Here is a 17,088-nt window from a genome sequence, read left to right on the forward strand (position 1 = left end):
ACTTCTTCATGAAGCACAGAGTTAGACTGTGGAACTCCCTCCCTCAGGAGGACTGGACACATCCATGCAGAAGGAAGGGCCTCAGGAGGGCTGCTAGGCCATGGCTCGGCTCTGCTTCCAGATTCCAGTTCCTGGAAGCCGCAGGAGTGGAAGGAAGAGGATGCTGGGCAAATGGGTCTTTGGCCGGATCCAGCGGCCAGGCTCTTCTAATGTCCTTATGTTCTTAGAAGGCCTGTCTGGAGCCATCTGTGCCCTGATCTTCCTCTCCTGCTCCCCCGCCCCGCCCCACAGCAGACAAACCCCTCGGCGCTATAATCCCTTTGAGGGATTAGAAGAGGACAATCGGAAAGAGACTCGCCATCCGACGCCCTGCCGGGAAAAGGATTAAATCAAGTCTCGGGAGGCTGAGCCCAAGGCGGGCAGGAGGAGGAGGCCCTTCCCGGGACTCCTTCGAAGGCTGGCGCTCTCCGTCACTGGAGCTTGCCCCTGCCAGGGAGACTTTGGCTGCTATTCCTGCCTTGCAGGGGCTCGGGCTAGATGACCCTTGGGGTCCCCTTCCAACTCTATATGGAGCGGAACCACACACACACACACAGAGAGAGCGGATGAATGAGCGGCACGGCCTCCCTCCCGCCCGGATCCCGTTCCCAGGACAAAGGCGGACAAAGGAGCCTGTGTCTCGGTGCCAGCGGAGCGGGAGGCGGCCCTGAGCCTGGGATGGGGCAGGGGAGAAGAGGAGCTGCAAGGGGAGGAGCGGCGCCCACCCCCAGAGAGGGGCAGGCAAGCAACCGGTGCCCCTCCCGCCCCTCTTGCCTCCCGCCGGGGCCAGACGGTGAACCTGCCGGGGCCTGTTTCTCCCTCTGCGTCTCTGTCTCTCTCTCTCGGATGCCTCGTCAGCTGCCTGCAAAATTGCTGACTGGGGTGGCGGGCGGGGGTCTGGGCGGCTTCGACAGGCCCCCACTCGCCCTGGGGCAGCCACCTGCTTCCCCCTTCCCCCACGCAGCCAAGTCTTGACCCCTCCGGGTCAACCAAACACCGCTGGGCACCTGAGGCAGACAAGCCAGGCGCTGGGACTCTCCCCTTACCCTGGAGAGCAGAAGAAACCAAGCCTGTTGAGGAACGGTGGAAGGAGCGGAGTATGAGAGGCAATAGGATAGCCATCTTCAAATGTCTCAAGGGCTATCTCATGGAAGAGGGAACAAGGTTGCTTTCTCCTGCTCTGGAGGGCAGGGCTCGAACCCAAGGCTTCAAGAAAGGAGATTCAGATTCAGTGTCAGGAAGAACTTTCTGACAATAAGAGCTGTTTGAGAGTGGAATGGGCTCACATGAGAGGTTGTGGACTCTCCTTCCTTGCAGGTTTGTAAGCAGAGGTTGGATGCCCATCTGTCATGGGTGCTTTCGCCGAGATTCCTGCATTGAAGCGGGTTGGACTAGATGACCCTTGTGGATCCCTTCCAACTTTACGATTCAGTGATTCTAACAATCATAGAAACATAAAGTTGGTAGGGTCCCCCAAAGGTCATCCAGTCGAACCCTCTGCAACGCAGGAATCACAGCTGACCATGAGCCCTGTAAGAAGAGCCCGCTGGATCAGGCCACAGGGGGCCCATCTAGCCCAGCATCCTCTTCTCACAGCGGCCAACCAGATGCCCCCCAAACAGGATTGAGCACGAGAGCAGCTCCCCCCTCCTGGGGTCACTGGCAACTGGGATTCAGAAGCACGGCTGCCGATCAGAGCCCGCCCAGCAGAGCCACTGAGGGCCCTCTCTTCCACCATTAAAGTCATCCAGGTTGGTGGCCATGGCTGCCTCCTGTGGGAGGAAGTTCCACAGTTTGCACTGCATAAGGAAGGCCGTCCTTTTACCTTTCCTGAATTTTCCAGCATTCAGCTTTCAGTGTTGGGAGAGAGGGAGGAGAACTGAAGATGGGGTGGTCATCCAGTCACATCCCTGTCCTCTTTTGCTGCCCACTGTGCTTGGACCACAGGGCATGTGAGGCCACAGCTGGCCATCGGGTGAGACGTGAGGGAGGGTGGCAAGTTGCCCTGGCCCCCAACTGCACCAACCCCCCCGCCCTTGCACGACAGCGGCAGTCAGGGCAAGTGTCAGGAGCAGGTCAGTCAGTGCAGTTAACTCTCTTTAGTCAAAGAAAGAGAACATCTCAGAAGGCCAGGCTAGGGAGCATGTCAACTCTTCCTGGTAGCTCTTGCCCCATGAGGCAGTTGCAAGGACTGAAGGTCTTTCCCCCGTTGCCTCAGTCTCCTCCCCCCGTGGTCCTTCCCAAGCAATCTGAGGCTCCTCGGTCTCGCTTGTCTTGGCTCTACCCTCTTAATGCCTCTTCTGGTTCAGGGAAAGCAACTGGACAGGAACTGCCCCACACAGGAGGGGGAGGCACCTGTGAGTCTTCACCAGCCCCACTCATCTCTGCCTCTTGGCCTTTGTCTTCCTCCTCTCCTGCTTCTGTTTCTGCCTCTCATTCTGGACTTCTTTCTGCCACAGACTCTTCCTGCTCACTAAACCCTGTTACTCCTTCAGCTTCTGATACCTCCTCACCCCCGTCCTTTCCCTCTTCTCCCTCTGACCCGCATCGTTGTCTCACCACCCCTTTCCAGGCTCTGCGGCTTCTTCCCTTGGGGACTCCCCACCTGGTTCCTCCCACCATTCCTCTGTAGGCACCCACTTCATGACAACACCACTAGCATCCTTAGGTCTGCAGGGGCTCCTCCTTGCCCCCCGCCTGCCCCAACCCCAGAGCTTACCTGGTTTGAGCTGGGACCATTTTGCAAAAGAAGTGCTCCGCCACTGAGATACAACCCTTCCCTTTTTCTTTTAAACTGGCTGGGGGAGGTGGAAGCCCCTCTCTCTCTGGGCTGCCGTGGAAAATGGGGGCTGGCGCTTTTTTGTGGGGACTTGGCCTGGAAGGTCCCTCTGTCCCTTTGGCGCCAGGCTCCCTGCTCAGGGAATGGAAAGGTACAGACTGGGCTCCGTCCAGGACACCTGGCGTCCAGAGTGGGTGCCTGCCAGGAAAGGTCCTTTGGGGTCAGGAGGAACCGTGACTCAGCAGGTGAGACACCCGTGTCTCCTCGCTCCCATCATCAACAGATGATGGCCCCAGATCCTTTTCCAGCCAGGATTGCATCTGGGAGGTGTCAGGCTACAGCTGCTCTGCACATTGATTGTAAACTTCCAAGTTTACAATTCTGTGATTCTACAATACCCAACCTGCTCCTCCTCCCAAAAGAATGCAGAGCAGCCTTACAACATAATTTGAAAAATACAAAAAAGGAAAAGGAAACACATTTTCTGTGCAGCAATTCTTCTGTCCTCACCTCAGAATACAGACCTGGGTGAACAGGAATGCTTCTATAGAGTCATCGAATTGTAGAGTTGGAAGGGACCCCCAAGAGTCATCTAGTCCAACCCCTGCAATTCAAGGATCTTCACTACAGTATCCAAGGCAGAGGGCCATCCAGTCTCTGCTTAAAAACCTCCAAGGAAGGAGAGTCCACCGCCTTCTGAGGGAGACCTTTCCATTGTTGAACAGCTCATGCTATCAGAAGGTTCTTCCAGATGTTTAGTCAAAATCTCCTTTCTTTCATGCCCAAACGATGGTGACAACACGCATCACCAAGGAGGGACCCCCAAGCGTCATGTAGTCCAACCCCCTGCAATGCGAAGAATCCGTCATCATGGAGCCTCCAAGAAGGAGAACGTGGGTCTTGTCTCTCTCTCCCACACCCCACCCCCACCCGTGGTGGAGGCCGGGAGATGTCCTCTTTAAAGCACTGAGGGTTCCCTGGCCATTCAGGGATTTGCACATGCCTCACCAGCACCTCACAGCGCTTGGGGGTTTTGCAACAGCTGCAGCTTCCAGGGCAACTTCATCAGAACATGAGAACAGCCTGAGGCTGGATCAGGCCAATGACCCGTCTGCTCCAGGGTCCTGTTCTCACAGCAGCCAACCAGGCGTCGGATTCACGAAGAGCGTGTTGCCGTGGTCTCAGCAGGAGGACATTACAGCAGCAGGCCCCAGACTTCCTTGGGCTGCTCCCGGCTTAGTTCCATAAACTCACCCTCTGTGCTGCCTCCCTACCCTATAAAAAGTATTATTCAGAAGTGCGGTTTGCACAAGCTGCTCAGGAAGATAACAACACAGTCAAATTTGGAACAGAAATGATTAATTGCACATTTCTTCAAAACCCAGTTAAAGCTAGTTTAATTACCATAAGTCGGCCAAATGGGTGAACTTGGTTGAGGGATATCACCTTTGGCAAAGCCTGATGGTCCTATACACTCCCACCTCACTAGGGAATCCCCCAGGGGGCTCTGCCACCCACTTTGGGAACTGCTGCATTAAGGCATGGGGTGGGCAGGGCCAAACTGTCTGCACCCAGGAAAGACCATGAGTAGTGTGCCAGTCTCATACCTGGGCATCAGCACTCAACCCTCTGTCATGGCCATCTGTCAGTTGAGATTTGGCATGGCAGGTGGTTGTGCTAGATGACCCCTGGGGTCCCTTCCAAGGCTACACTTCCATGAACCTCCAGCCACAAATTTCAATCAGGGACTTGTTCCTTTGCAGCAGGGGCACAGCCTCTCCCACAACAGGCCATCCCTTGGACACGAGAACCACCTCCTGGCTCCAGACTCCACTCCAGCCCGTCATGGCCTCTGGGCATTGACTCAAGGCCTGCACAGCCTCCCCTGGTTCAGAGGGAGGAGCAGATACACACGGAGGACACCATGCCCCTCATCCCCACATGATGGAGCCCCCCAAGTTGGCAGCGGTCGTGGCTGCATCCCAAGGCAACAGACCAGAGTTTTAGATGTACATACTCATTGGGTGAGCCCACTGTGATTAGGAGCAGGGGGAGAAAAATGTCTCCCCACCCACATTCCTCAAGCCATGCACAACTTCTTCTATTGTGTTGCTTCTTACCAGCCTTTTCTCTAAACTCTCTGGATTCCTGCATTACATTCTATGATTCTAACAGCCCACCTTTCTTCATAGGGGAATTGCTCCACCCCCTGAGCCTTTTGGTTGCATCCTGGATAGCTCACTTGGTAGAGCAGGAGACTCTTAATTCCAAGGTCACAGGTTCAATCCTCAAGTCGGGCAAAATTCCTGCATTGCAGGGGGTTGGACTAGATGACCGCCATGGTTCCTTCCACTTCTACAATTCTATGATCCTCTTGGACATCCAATGAACCTGAATTTTGGAAGATTCAGGACACCTAAAAGGAGATGCTTTTTCATGCAGCACATACGGCACTCCCTCCCATAGGAGGCAGTGATGGCCACCAACTTGGATGACTCTAAAAGATGATTCTACAAATTTATGGGGAGGAAATACGGCTCTGGCCATGCTGGGAGGCAGCCATCTTTCTGAACCCCAGTTGCTGGACACCCCAGGAGGGGCGAGTTCTTCTTCTGCTCGGACTCCGCTTGCTGGTTTCCCACAGCAGGCAACTATTCAACCACTGTGAGGTCAGGATGCTGGGGGTCAGGGCGGGGGTCAGGAGCAGGTCAGCAATAACTCACAGTGTCAGCAAGGTTAACCCTTTTTATTCCAAGAGGAGGCCAGGCCTAGTGAGCACAGCAACTCTTCCCCCCAATGAGGTGGTCTCCTCCTCCCCGAGTCCTTCCCAAGCAATTGGAAACTTTTTCACCCTGTCTGTCTCTGCTCCACCCTCTTCATAGCTCTTCTGGCTCTGGGAGACCAGCAGGGGAGGGGGGTGGTTGCAGCAGCAGGAGGAGACACTCTGCCTTCTTCAGCAGCCTCCCTCCCCTCCAGCCTCTGCTTCGGCCTCAGAATCTGAGCTGCTCTCTGCTCCAGCCTCTTCCTGCTCGCTGAACCCTGTTGCCTCTCCAGCAGTTGACACCTCTTCCTCCCAGGCTGCCCCCTCTTCTCCCTCTGACCTCTCATCGTTGTCCCACCACCAGTCCTCTAGTTCTGTGCTTTCTTCCCCTGGGGGCTCCCCAGCTGGTGCCTCCCACCACTCCTGGGCTCTGGCCAGATGACCCTGGGCTGATTCAGGAGGGCTCTTCTTACCTTTATCATTTCTGCGAAAGGGCTCTGGAGAGCAGCTGCCCCTCCCCACTGGCCACATCTGCTTTGCGCCATGACAGACCATCCCTAGGGGTGGGAGTGGGGGGGCTGGCTCCCCTCCCCTCCTTCCTAGGCCAAACTGTTGGGTGTGCCTGTGTGAGAGAGAGTGGGGATGGAGGCAGCCAGCTCCTAGGAAGGAGCCAGAGAGGTTGCGAAAGAGCCTGCAAGGGCAGGGAGCCAGAGTCCCACCTCTGGAGGTGCTGGGGGGGGGGGAGACAGATGAGCCCTGCACATTGGTGGGGGGGTGAGTGAGTGGTGGGGGGGTGTTGAGGCAAGCAGGCCATCTCCACAGCTGATAGCCAGCCTTTGCTTGCCAGGTGGTTGTTTTGGGGGTGATGTTTGTTTGTGCAAGAGAGGGGGGGTCGAGAGGGGGTGGGGTAAAAGAGAGGCCTGGGGCAGGCAGTGGGTGGGGGTGACCTTGCCTCTGAGCTCAGGCCCAGCTGCCTGAGGGGGGAGGCCAAGAGGGTCCCCCCCCAGTCTGAGATGGAGTCAGACCCCTGGGGTCCATCCCACTTGCCCTGACTGACAACAGCAGCTCCTCGGGGTTTATGAGGCCACGGGGAGGGTGCTGCTCTTGCACCCAGGTCCTGCCTGTGGACCCCCCACTGAGGCACCTGGGTGGCAGCTGGACTCAAGGGGCCACGGCCATGATGCAGCGGCAGGCTCTTCTGACTTGCTGTGTTAACCCTGACATGAGATGCTGGGGGGGGGGGCGTTGGGCTTGAGGCCTCCTGTTGCAAGGCGGAAGCTCAGCCTCTTCCCTCGGTGTGGGTCCCCTCTGTGTGTCCCTCCCCAGAGCAGGCCCTATAGAGGGGAAAGAAAGACAGTTGCAGGATCGTAGTGTTGGAAGGGGTACCCAAGTCTGACCCCTCCGCCATGCAGGAATCTTCTGCCTCTGGGGCGGGGACACTTTTGCCCCAGCAGGAACCCCTCACCCTGCAGGCCATGGAGCCTCCAAACATTTAGGGCCCAAAGAGCAGCTGATAGAACCATAGAAGGGACCCCGAGGGTCACCTGCCCATCCCCCTGCAATCCAGGAATCTTTTGGCCCCGCGTGGGGCTGGAACCCATGACCATGAGATTAAAAATCCTAAAATATCCGGGTGGGGGGTCAGGGAGGGGGCGTCTGGGTTGCTGAAGGTGGAGGAGGAGGCACTGAGCCGGGAAGAAAGCGAACCCACGCACCGCAGCACCCACGCCCCGAAATCCAGCAAAAGAGAGAGAGACTCCAGAGCATGTGCAGAGTGCGCTTCCTGCCCCCTGAGGACCCGCAGGAGACTGGCTCTGGGAGCAGCGTGCCCAAGGAAGGGGAGGGGACGCGGGACGGCGGCGGCGTTTCGCTGCTCTTTGCGAAGCGGCGGGGGAGAATCGTGCACAGCTCCGTCTCCCCCCGCCATTCGGCCGCCGGCCGGGGAGAGGGGCCGGAGAGGGGCTGGGGCGGCGCAGACAAAAGACGGCCGGCGGGCGGCGGCGGGGGAGGGGAGAGAAAAGTTGGGAAGGCAGAAGGGGGCGGAGAGAAGGAGGGAAGGAAAAAGTTCGGGAGGAGAAAGAGGAGAAGGACAACGCAGGGAGGGAAGGAGAGAGGTGGCGGAGCTCCGCTACGCCAGTCTGCCCCCCACCCTCGGAACGAGGGGTTCCCCCGAAGAGGCTCGGATCGGGCTCTCTTCTCCCCAGCCCCCCAGGATGGAATTGAGGCGCCCGGGCAACCGCGGGGGGCGGCTTTGAGCGACACCCCCAAACACACACTGCCCTTCCCAGGTGAGGAGGGAGAAGCTGCGCCTCGGGAGGGGGTAGATGGGTCTGATTCATTGCAGGGGAGGGCAAGGCGGAGGAAGGAGGGAGCCCCCCCCCCGCATCTCCGGTGGTTAGAACTCCCCTCCCGGATGGTTGCCCTCTCATGCATTTTCAGCTAGTCTGCATGGACAGATGATCCCCCCACCGGAAAGAAAAGTCCGAGGCAGCAGAAGCGAAGCCGGAGCTGCGGGGGGGGCTGGGGGGCTGGTGAGCAGAGCCGACTTCCGCAGCTGGGTCCAGACCCAGGGGCGGGGGCAGTTTAAAGCGCAGAGAGGGAGAAGGCGCTCTGCACGTGCCCAGAAGCCGCTCGGAGTTACTGGTGGAAGCGGGAGGGCGGGGCGCCAGGCCCCCGGGCAGGGCGTGTGTCCCCGGGACAGCTGGCCGGCAGCTGCTCCGCTGCGGGTGCCAAGGGAGCCACGTGGGGAAAGCCGGCCCTCGCCCCCGGGGCGCTCCGAGAGGGGTTGCGGGGGGAGAGGGCAGGCGCACGGCGAGGGGGCGACAGCGCAGAGTCACACAACTGTGGCCCTGGGCGGGACCCCCAGGGGTCTTCTAGCTTAACCTCCGGCAGCACAGGAGTCACCGCTAAGGCATCCCTGAACGCGGGCCAATCGACGTCTGCTCAAAAACGACCCGAGAAGGCGATTCCGCAACCTCCCGAGGGATCTTACCGTCGGATGTTGAGTCGGAATCTCCTTTCTTGTCGTTTGAATCCGTTGGTTTGTGTCCTCTCCTCCGGAGCAGGAGAAAAACAAGCTTGCTGCCTCTTCCATGGGGCAGCCCTTGGGATATTTGAAGATGGCTATCTGGTATCTCCTCTCAGTCTCCTCTTCTCCAGGCTAAACATCCCCAACTCCCTCAAGCCTTCCTCACTCTGCTTGGTTTCTAGATCTCCTGGACATTTTATCAGTCTCCCCACAAGCAGACCCTCCTTTACCCCACTGGAGACCGGGGCAGGGGGCAAACAATTGCTCCAGACAGGGCTGGTTTGGGGGGCCCTGGAAGGACGGAAGACATTCAGAAGAACCTCAGAAGAGCCTTTCAGGAAACCTGCAAGCAGGATCTGGGCCAAACCATCCTGGCTACTAGCCCTCCCTAGCCCTCTCTTGCAAAGCCAGGCAGGTGGTGGCTATTGTTTCCTCCTGCAGGAGGGTGTTCCCCAGTTTAACTAAGAAGGGTTTTCTCTTGTCTGCCCTGAATCTTCCCACATGGGGCTTCGCTGGCTGCCCACCAGGGAGGAAACTGCTTCTCTGCCCATTCTTTCCATGCCAGGGCCCTCAAAGACACTCCTGGACCTGCCTCTCTGGGGTGCCACAAGGACCAAGGAGCAGCCTTGGGAGGGGAGGGTGGAGGATGTGATCCCCTCCCACTTTCCTTGCAGCAGCAGGGCCCATTGGGCTGTCCCAGTCCCGACCCACAGAGGCCCCTTCCTCCCCTGGTGCCGCCTAAGCCTCCTCCGCAGGGCTGCTGCCATCTGCCAGGCTGCTCCAGGCCTTCTAATCCTCCTAGTCCTTAATGAGGAGTGGCAGGCGGAAGGCAAAGGGCAAGCGCCAAAGAGGAGGCGGCAGCAGTAATGGGGTGGCTGAGGGGCTGGGAGGCTCTCCCAGGCGTCCTTCCCCAGGGACACGGAGCCCCTGACCCAGTGGAGCCTCTCCTGCCCAGTGGAATGCCAGCCTACCCAGCTACCTGGTTTGTCTGGGGCTGGGACGTTTGTTCTGTTGAGGGAGGGGGCTTCCTTCCTGCTGCAAGCACAGCCTGGCTGCTTCCTCGTCCTTCCAGACACCGCAGCAGCAGCTGGGTTGGGCCGAGATGTGTGCAGAGTGGGAGGGAAGGCCAGGTGTGGGGCGGGGAGGGCCAGGACCAGTGTTGGCACTGACCAGGTGTTGCTCCTGCACACCCCAGAAGTGGCTGCCTCTTCTGTGCTGGGCTCCAGGATGCAACTGTGGGGAGTGTGACACGGGTGTGGGGTGAGGAAGGCCAGAAGCAGCTCTGGGGAGGAGCCCCATGACCATCCTCTGACTGCCCCCCACAGGCCAGGCACCTCCAGGAACTGAGCGCAGAATCTGCCTCTTGCTTCCCTCTGGAGTTTCAGCAGCCCTGGATGGTCCTCAGGCGAGCTCTCCCTGTGGGTGAGGCTGAGCAGAGGTTCTTGCCCATGCCTGGGAGGGATGGAGCAAGCTTCTTTTCCACTGCTCTGAACCAATGGATTTGTAGCATGATAGAGTTGGAAGGGATCCCGAGGGTCATCTAGTCCAACTTTCTGCACTGGCAGAGGAACAAGCTCCCTCAGAAGGTGGTGGACTCTCCTTCCTTGGGTTTTGTTTTAAAGCAGAGACCACCTGCTTGAGCTGAGATTCCTGCATTGCAGAGGGCTGGGCTGGATGACCCCCAGGGGTCCCTTTCAGCTCTCCGGTTCTATGAACGTGAGACAAATGAGGGGCATGATTTGAGGGTCTGTTTTCTTCCATTTACAAACCTCCTCCTCCCCTGCAGGGTTGTGGCGTCCTGGCCTGCCCCTCTCTCGCCCTGCCCCCCAGAGGACCATGAGGGTCCTCTATGGGCACTGCTGTCGCTTCCAGGTGCTGTGGGCCGCCCTGGCTGTCTCCATGACCATCGGCTTCACCATCCAGCTCTTCGGGGTCTCCTTTCAGAAGAGGTAACTGTTCCACCTTCCTTGCCTTCAGGACCACCCAATGCTCAGCAGTGCCCCCGGTGGCCACTCAAGGCAATGCCATAGAATCCTAGAATTGGAAAGTCAGACGAGAGACCCAGAGGTCATCCAGCCCAACCCCTGTGACCCTGAGGCTGGCCAGTGAGGGCTTCTCTGATCTCCTCTTCCTCCTCCAGGGCTTCCTTGTCCCAGCTGCCTCCGACCCCCTGGGCTCCCCCTCTGCCCAAAGCGGAGCAGGAGGAGGCGGAGGGGCGGCCAGGACACCGCTGCCAGCCGAGACGCCACCTGGTCTTCCTGAAGAGCCACAAGACGGGCAGCAGCACCATCATCAACCTCCTGCACCGCTTTGGGGACGCCCGGGGTCTGCGCTTTGCCCTCCCCGCCCGCTACCAGTTCAGCTACCCTAACCTCTTCCAGGCACGGCGGGTCAAAGGGTGGCATCCTGGAGGGCGCCCCTTCGACATCCTCTGCCACCACATGCGCTTCAACTTGCCAGAGGTGAGACTGGTGGGGCTCAAAGAGTGGGGCATGTGGGGGCATGTGGAACACTCTGTCACAAGAGGCTAGGGCCCTGCGGGACTTGACATCTTTCCACAGGGCCTGATCCCTTCTCTCCTTCTGTAATCCTCATAGAGTTCTAGCCCAATGGTTAACATTAATTTGATTCTGAATTGATTTTGGAATGTATTTTAATTAATTGACTGTGTGGTTTTATGTACACTGTGCTATTTTTACTTATTGTTAGCTGCTCTGAGCCCAGCTTTGGCCAGGGAGGGCAGATACAAATAACATTTGATGATGATGATGTGGAGGCTGGTGTCTGTAATGCACCCTCTGTGCCTCTGTAATGCACCCTCTCAAACTTGTGGGCATCTAAGGAGAGTGAATGTTGGGAGATTCGGGGCAGATGAAAGGCAAGTCCTTCTTTGTTAAACTGTGGAACTCCCTCCCACAGGAGGCAGCAGTGGCCACCAATTTGGGCAGCTTTAAAGGAGGAGAAGGGCTATTGATGGCTACAAGTCAGTCGAAGTTGAGGCTCCAATACTTTGGCCACCTCATGAGAAGAGAAGACTCCCTGGAAAAGACCCTGATGTTAGGAAAGATGGAGGGCACAAGGAGAAGGGGGTGACAGAGGACAAGATGGTGTGACAGTGTTCTCGAAGCTACCAGCATGAGTTTGACCAAAATGCGGGAGGCAGTGGAAGACAGGAGGGCCTGGCGTGCTCTGGTCCAGGGGGTCACGAAGAGTCGGACACGACTAAACGACTAAACAACAACAGTCAGTCAGACGCAGTCATGCTTCTGAATCCCACTCTTCTGCTCAGACCTGGCTTGCAGCTTTCCCATAATGGGCATCTGGTTGGCCACTGCAAGAAAAGGAGGCTGGACTAGATGGGCTTCCATTGCTCTGATCCAGCTGGATCCCCCAGGGCCAGATAGTCCAGCCCCTGCAAGGCAGGATTCCCCAGAAAACTGGTGGCTATCCATGAGTAGGTGCAGGTGAAGAGGGTTCCCAGCCTTAGCCCCGTGCAAGAGTGAAAACTTGGGTTTCAGATTTGGGGGACTGAATGAGGAATGGCTTGACATCCACCTAGAAGTGGGCTGTTCCAATGGCAGTTTTAAAAGTCTTTCAGACCCTGTGATGCAGCAGCAAAAGAAATAAAGGCATTTCTAGGCTGCCTCACCAGAAATCGAGCGTCCAAGGGAGTCCATTGCACTGTTGAATGGCTCTTCCTGTTCAGCTCCCTCTACCATTCCTCATAGGGCTTGGTTCCCAGACTCTTCGTCATCTTGGTCACCCTCCTCTGCACACCTTCCAGCTTGTCAACATCCTTCTTAAATTGCGGTGCCCAGAATTGGACACAGTATTCCAGGCATGGTCTCACCAAGGCAGAATACAGGAGTACTATGACTTCCCTTGATCAGACTTCTGCTGGTACAGCTTTGGTTTATTTCTTTTCTAGATCCTTTTCACATACACAGTCATACCTCGGAAGTACGAACAGAATCCTTTCCAGAAGTCTGTTCTACTTCCAAAACATTCAGAAACCAAGTGCAGCTTCCGAAGGGCTGCAGGAAGCTGCCCCATCAGGCATTCAGGTTCCAAAGAATGTTTGCTAACCAGAACACTCACTTCCAGGTTTGCAGCATTCATGAGCAAAAACGTTCAACTTACAAGGCGTTCGGGATCCATGTGTTAGTTTCTGTTTGCCACTGAGCAGCTGCTTAGAGTCACAGGACTCTGTTTACATTCCAGAGACCTTCCAGACTGTTGGAAGTCTCACGGGAGACAGATGTGACATTACTGGTTTCCTGTTCCTTTGTTCCTTTGTTTCAGTTGCTCTCATAGAGAGAGAGTTGCTCTCATAGAGAGAGGATGTATATTTATTTCCTGTCTGCGTAGTAAGAAATAAAGCATAACGATGTAGCCATAAATCTCATCACTTCCGCGTGCTGCTTTGATTCTCTGCTGAATCGGAATGTGCCTGGAAGCCTCATCAAAGGCTCAGGTCGTTAATTATTCGTCGGAGGGCGATTCTGAAGGACTCAGCCAGAAGACGAGCTTTATCAGCTCGGTCGAGTGGAGATTCCGACACCAAGGTACAACTGTAGTGGTACCTCAGTTTAAGAACAGTCCAGTTTAAGAATAATTTGGTTTACAAACTCTGCAAAACTGGAAATAGTGTATTGGTTTGAGAACTTTACCTCTGTCTAAGAATGGAATCTGGATGGTGGAAGGGCACCGGTGGCGGGAGGCCCCATTAGAGAAAGCACACCTCGGTTTAAGAATTGTTTTGGTTTAAGAATGGACTTCTGGAACGGATTAAGTTCGTAAACCGAGGTACCACTATACTGTATTGGCAAATGCAGCTTGGTTTTCTACCCAAGTGCAAAACTGGACATTTCAAAGACTCATAGAACTGCAGACATGTGTCTCTGAGCAAGTGCGGAGAGCCTGTCTGTTGCCAAAAGGGCAAATTGGGCCTCAGACACACATGAGGCTGGGGGATTTGGAGGACCAGACGCTGCCCCACATACTCCCTCCAACATGTCTCCTTCTCCTTCCTCAGGTCCAGAAAGTCATGCCCCCGGACAGCTTCTACTTCTCCATCGTGAGGCACCCCGTCTCCCTGGCCGAGTCGGCCTTCTCTTACTACCGGAGCGTTGTCCCTGCCTTCCGCCGCGCTGGCACCTTGCCCCAGTTCCTGGCCTCGCCACAGCGCTTCTACCGCCCCAGCGAGAGGGGCAACCACTACGCCCGCAACCTGCTGTGGTTCGACTTTGGCCTGGACCCACCAGCAGCCCCGGGCCTGGCCCCAATCCAGGCTGCCCTGGCCACGCTGGAGCACACCTTCCACCTGGTCCTGCTGACAGAGCACATGGACGAGTCGCTGGTGCTCCTGCGCGATGCCCTCTGCTGGGGAGAGGAGGACATCCTGGCCTTCCGCCACAACTTCCGCAGCCCTGAGTCCGTCCGCCCACTGGCGCCCGTGGAGGCTGCCCGACTCCAGGCCTGGAACAACCTGGACTGGCACCTCTACACTCACTTCAACCGCAGCTTCTGGGAGCGTGCAGAGCGCTTTGGCCGTGCACGCCTGGCCCGGGAGGTGGATGCCCTGCGGCAGCGGCGAGCAGAGCGGATGCAGCAGTGCCTGCGGGGAGGGGGCCCTCTGGAGGCGGGGCAGATTGCGGACGAGCGCATCCGTCCCTTCCAGTTTGGGCAGGCCCCCATCCTGGGCTATGTCCTGAGGCCCAGCCTGGACCCCGAATGGCAGGCGCTGTGCCAGCGCATGGTGACTCCTGAGCTCCAGTACAAAGACATTCTGGATGCCAAACAGTTTCCTCCGCCCCCCCAGGGCAACGGCTCTCAAGCCGGCGGGGTGAGGTAGCAGTGGCAAGCGGAAGGGGGTGCAAAAAGGCCAACTGGCGCCCAACAGGCTTGGCATGGGCTGGGCGCTGAAGGCACAGAGGACCTGAGCTGCCACGAAAAATCTCATTCTGCCCACATTTCTGGGATTCCCAGAAGAAGCTCCCTCTGGATGTTGGGAGATTCAGGTGGAAGGAAGGGCTTCTTTGTAGAACTATAGTGTTGGAAGGGACCCTAAGGGTCATCCAGTCCAACCCTGGCAATACAGGAATCACCACTAAAGCATCCGTGGCAGATGCCCATCCGACCTCTACGCAGAAACCACCAAAGGAGAGGAGGGACTTTATGCAGCCCATCAATGGCAAAAAATAAAATAAATGAAATAAAATAAAATAATTCCTTCCAGTAGTACCTTAGAGACCAACTAAGTTAGTTATTGGTATGAGCTTTCGTGTGCATGCACACTTCTTCAGATACGAAAGCTCATACCAATAACTAACTTAGTTGGTCTCTAAGGTGCTACTGGAAGGAATTGTTTTTTTATTTTGTTTATTTATTTTGTTTTGTTTTGTTTCGACTACGGCAGACCAACACAGCTCCCTACCTGTAACTACATCAGTGGCATAGCATGGGTTGCCAGCGCCCAGGGCAAGGCAAGTATTTTGCACCTGGGGCAGTTGCCCCGGTAGCACCCCCACATGCTATGCCACTACAGCCCATAGTTAAATGTGGCCCCTGCTGGGTCATCAGCTTCAAGAGGCCTTCCTGTCAGTGAGGATGGAATGAAAAGTGGACCCACAATGTCTTTCCAGGCACAACTCAAGAGCAGCCGCTGGATCCTGCCGTGTGACTCAGCTCGGCATCCTCAGCCAGGCCTGACTTTGCACAAGGAAGTGGGGTCCTGCATCGGGGGGGGGAGCCCCACACCTCTTGACCTGGGACTCAGCCACAGTGGGCCTGAGTGACTCTTTGCAGGGGCAGCCTGCTGACACGGGAGCCGCAAAGTCCCAGGTTCATTTTGTTGCTTTGGCCGCAGACTCATGATGGGGAAGGAGATGGGCTCTCTCTCTCCCCCCTCCCCATCCATAACCTGCAATGGAAGACTAATGGTACTGCCCCACCCACCTTGTAGGGCTGCTGTTGTGGGGAGCACTGAAGCAACTCACGTGAAGGGCTTTAAACACTTGTGGGGTGTGTGGAGGGAAGCAGCTTAAATTGGTGCTGGTTAGAGGACAGAGCCAGGCATGCTCTGGCCATGAGGGGGTGCTCTTTGGCTGGGGGCTGAGGCTGGTCCTGCAGGTGGGGTGGGGGGAGGGCGTGTGTTCCTGGGAGCCAAAGTGTTCATGGGCCCCAGCATGCCCCAAGGGGCTGGTGTCAGATGCCCACCTGGTCCTATAAGCCAAGGCAGGAGTGCCAACTTGGCCCTATGATCATGGGTTCCCAGGGCCATGGGTGCCATGCAGCATGCAGGGCCCTGGCACCAAAATTGGTGGGTGCCCAGCCCCTTTGTGGGGGATTTTGTGGGTGCTTGGGCACCCAGGCCTCAGGGAGTCCCAAGACATCCTTTGGAGGCGAGAGGCTGCACATCAGCAGGTATTCCTTTGGCCTTTTAGGCTCCAGCTGCCATCAGCCCCAGCCTTCATCCAGGCAGTGACCTCAAGACACGTTGGACTACAGCTCCCATGATGGGAACTATAGTTCAAAATGTCTGGAAGGCACCAGGCTGGCCAAGGCTGCTCCCTTCTCTCTATAGCCAAGGAGGCCACATACAAAGAGCTGCTAGCTGGGCTGGAGGGAGAGGAAGACCCCTAACCCCACCTCCCCTCCCCCACCCAAGCCACCATTGATCAGTTTCGATTGGGGACTGTGGAGCTTCTTCCCACCAGCAGTGGGCGCTGTTGGGCTCTTCCTCCCAGCACTTATGACACGGCTGGATCCACAGATCCCACCACAAGGCAGTTTAGGGCTTGGTGTTTGTTGTTTTCTTTTTCAAGGATGTTACTCTTAACCATTTTTTTTAAAGGGAGAAAATCCTTTTTTGTTTCTTTTTGTTCTTTTTTCAATAGATTGAAATGCTATTGGCCGCTTGGTGTGCTCCACGTTTCATCTTCTTTCCATCCTTCCTGCCTGCATTTCTGGAGTTGCTCAGCAGTGACCTGGAGTTTGTTTGTTGATTATTACTTACTCCATCTGTATTCCTAGAATCAGAGTTGGAAGGGACCCCAAGGGTCATCTAGCCCCACCCTTTGCAATGCAGGAATCTCATCTCTGGCATCCCTGACAGGTGGCCACTCCAAGGAGCCCAAGGGGTGTACAACCCCCCTTTGAGGGAGGCCGAAAGGCAAGGACACCCAGGGAGCATCATGGCTAGGCTTGCCCATTCCTGACAGGTCCTGGTTTCTGGGTGCAAAAATGGTGTCAGGGGGGAATTTTGCTGAATTGGCAAAATGTCAGGGCAAACACAGGTGTGTGGTAAAAGCAGCAGAAGCTCCAAAAGTTAAATCCAGACAAATGGGACTATGGGGTGCGGTGCTCATCTCACTTCAGGCCGAGGAACGAGGCTGGCACTGGTCTAAACCACTGCGTCTCTTGGGCTTGCCAATCAGAAGGTCCAGAAAGTCTGCAGTTCGAATCCACATGACGGGGTGA

The 17,088-nt window shown here is 56.6% G+C and overlaps 1 protein-coding gene across 1 annotated transcript; it reads left to right on the forward strand.

Annotated features, from left to right (window-relative positions):
* Window positions 1–7,611: 7,611 nt before the first annotated feature.
* Window positions 7,612–16,527, forward strand: GAL3ST4 (galactose-3-O-sulfotransferase 4). Its single transcript, XM_081885726.1, has 4 exons — window positions 7,612–7,867; window positions 10,394–10,556; window positions 10,748–11,069; window positions 13,643–16,527. The coding sequence occupies exons 2-4, from the start codon at window positions 10,444–10,446 to the stop codon at window positions 14,459–14,461; spliced, it is 1,254 nt and encodes a 417-aa protein (XP_081741852.1). The 5' UTR covers window positions 7,612–7,867; window positions 10,394–10,443; the 3' UTR covers window positions 14,462–16,527.
* The last annotated feature ends 561 nt before the right edge of the window (window positions 16,528–17,088 follow it).

Source organism: Podarcis melisellensis (assembly GCF_964234715.1).
Source record: "Podarcis melisellensis genome assembly, chromosome: 13".
Lineage (NCBI taxonomy): Eukaryota > Metazoa > Chordata > Lepidosauria > Squamata > Lacertidae > Podarcis > Podarcis melisellensis.

Bases quoted from the DNA above. Each gene is read 5' to 3' on its own strand.
- GAL3ST4 (XM_081885726.1), top strand. From the start codon at position 10,444: ATGAGGGTCCTCTATGGGCACTGCTGTCGCTTCCAGGTGCTGTGGGCC. The intron at 10,557-10,747 runs GTAACTGTTCCA...TTCCTCCTCCAG, and splicing joins GGGGTCTCCTTTCAGAAGAG to GGCTTCCTTGTCCCAGCTGC. The intron at 11,070-13,642 runs GTGAGACTGGTG...CTCCTTCCTCAG, and splicing joins TGCGCTTCAACTTGCCAGAG to GTCCAGAAAGTCATGCCCCC.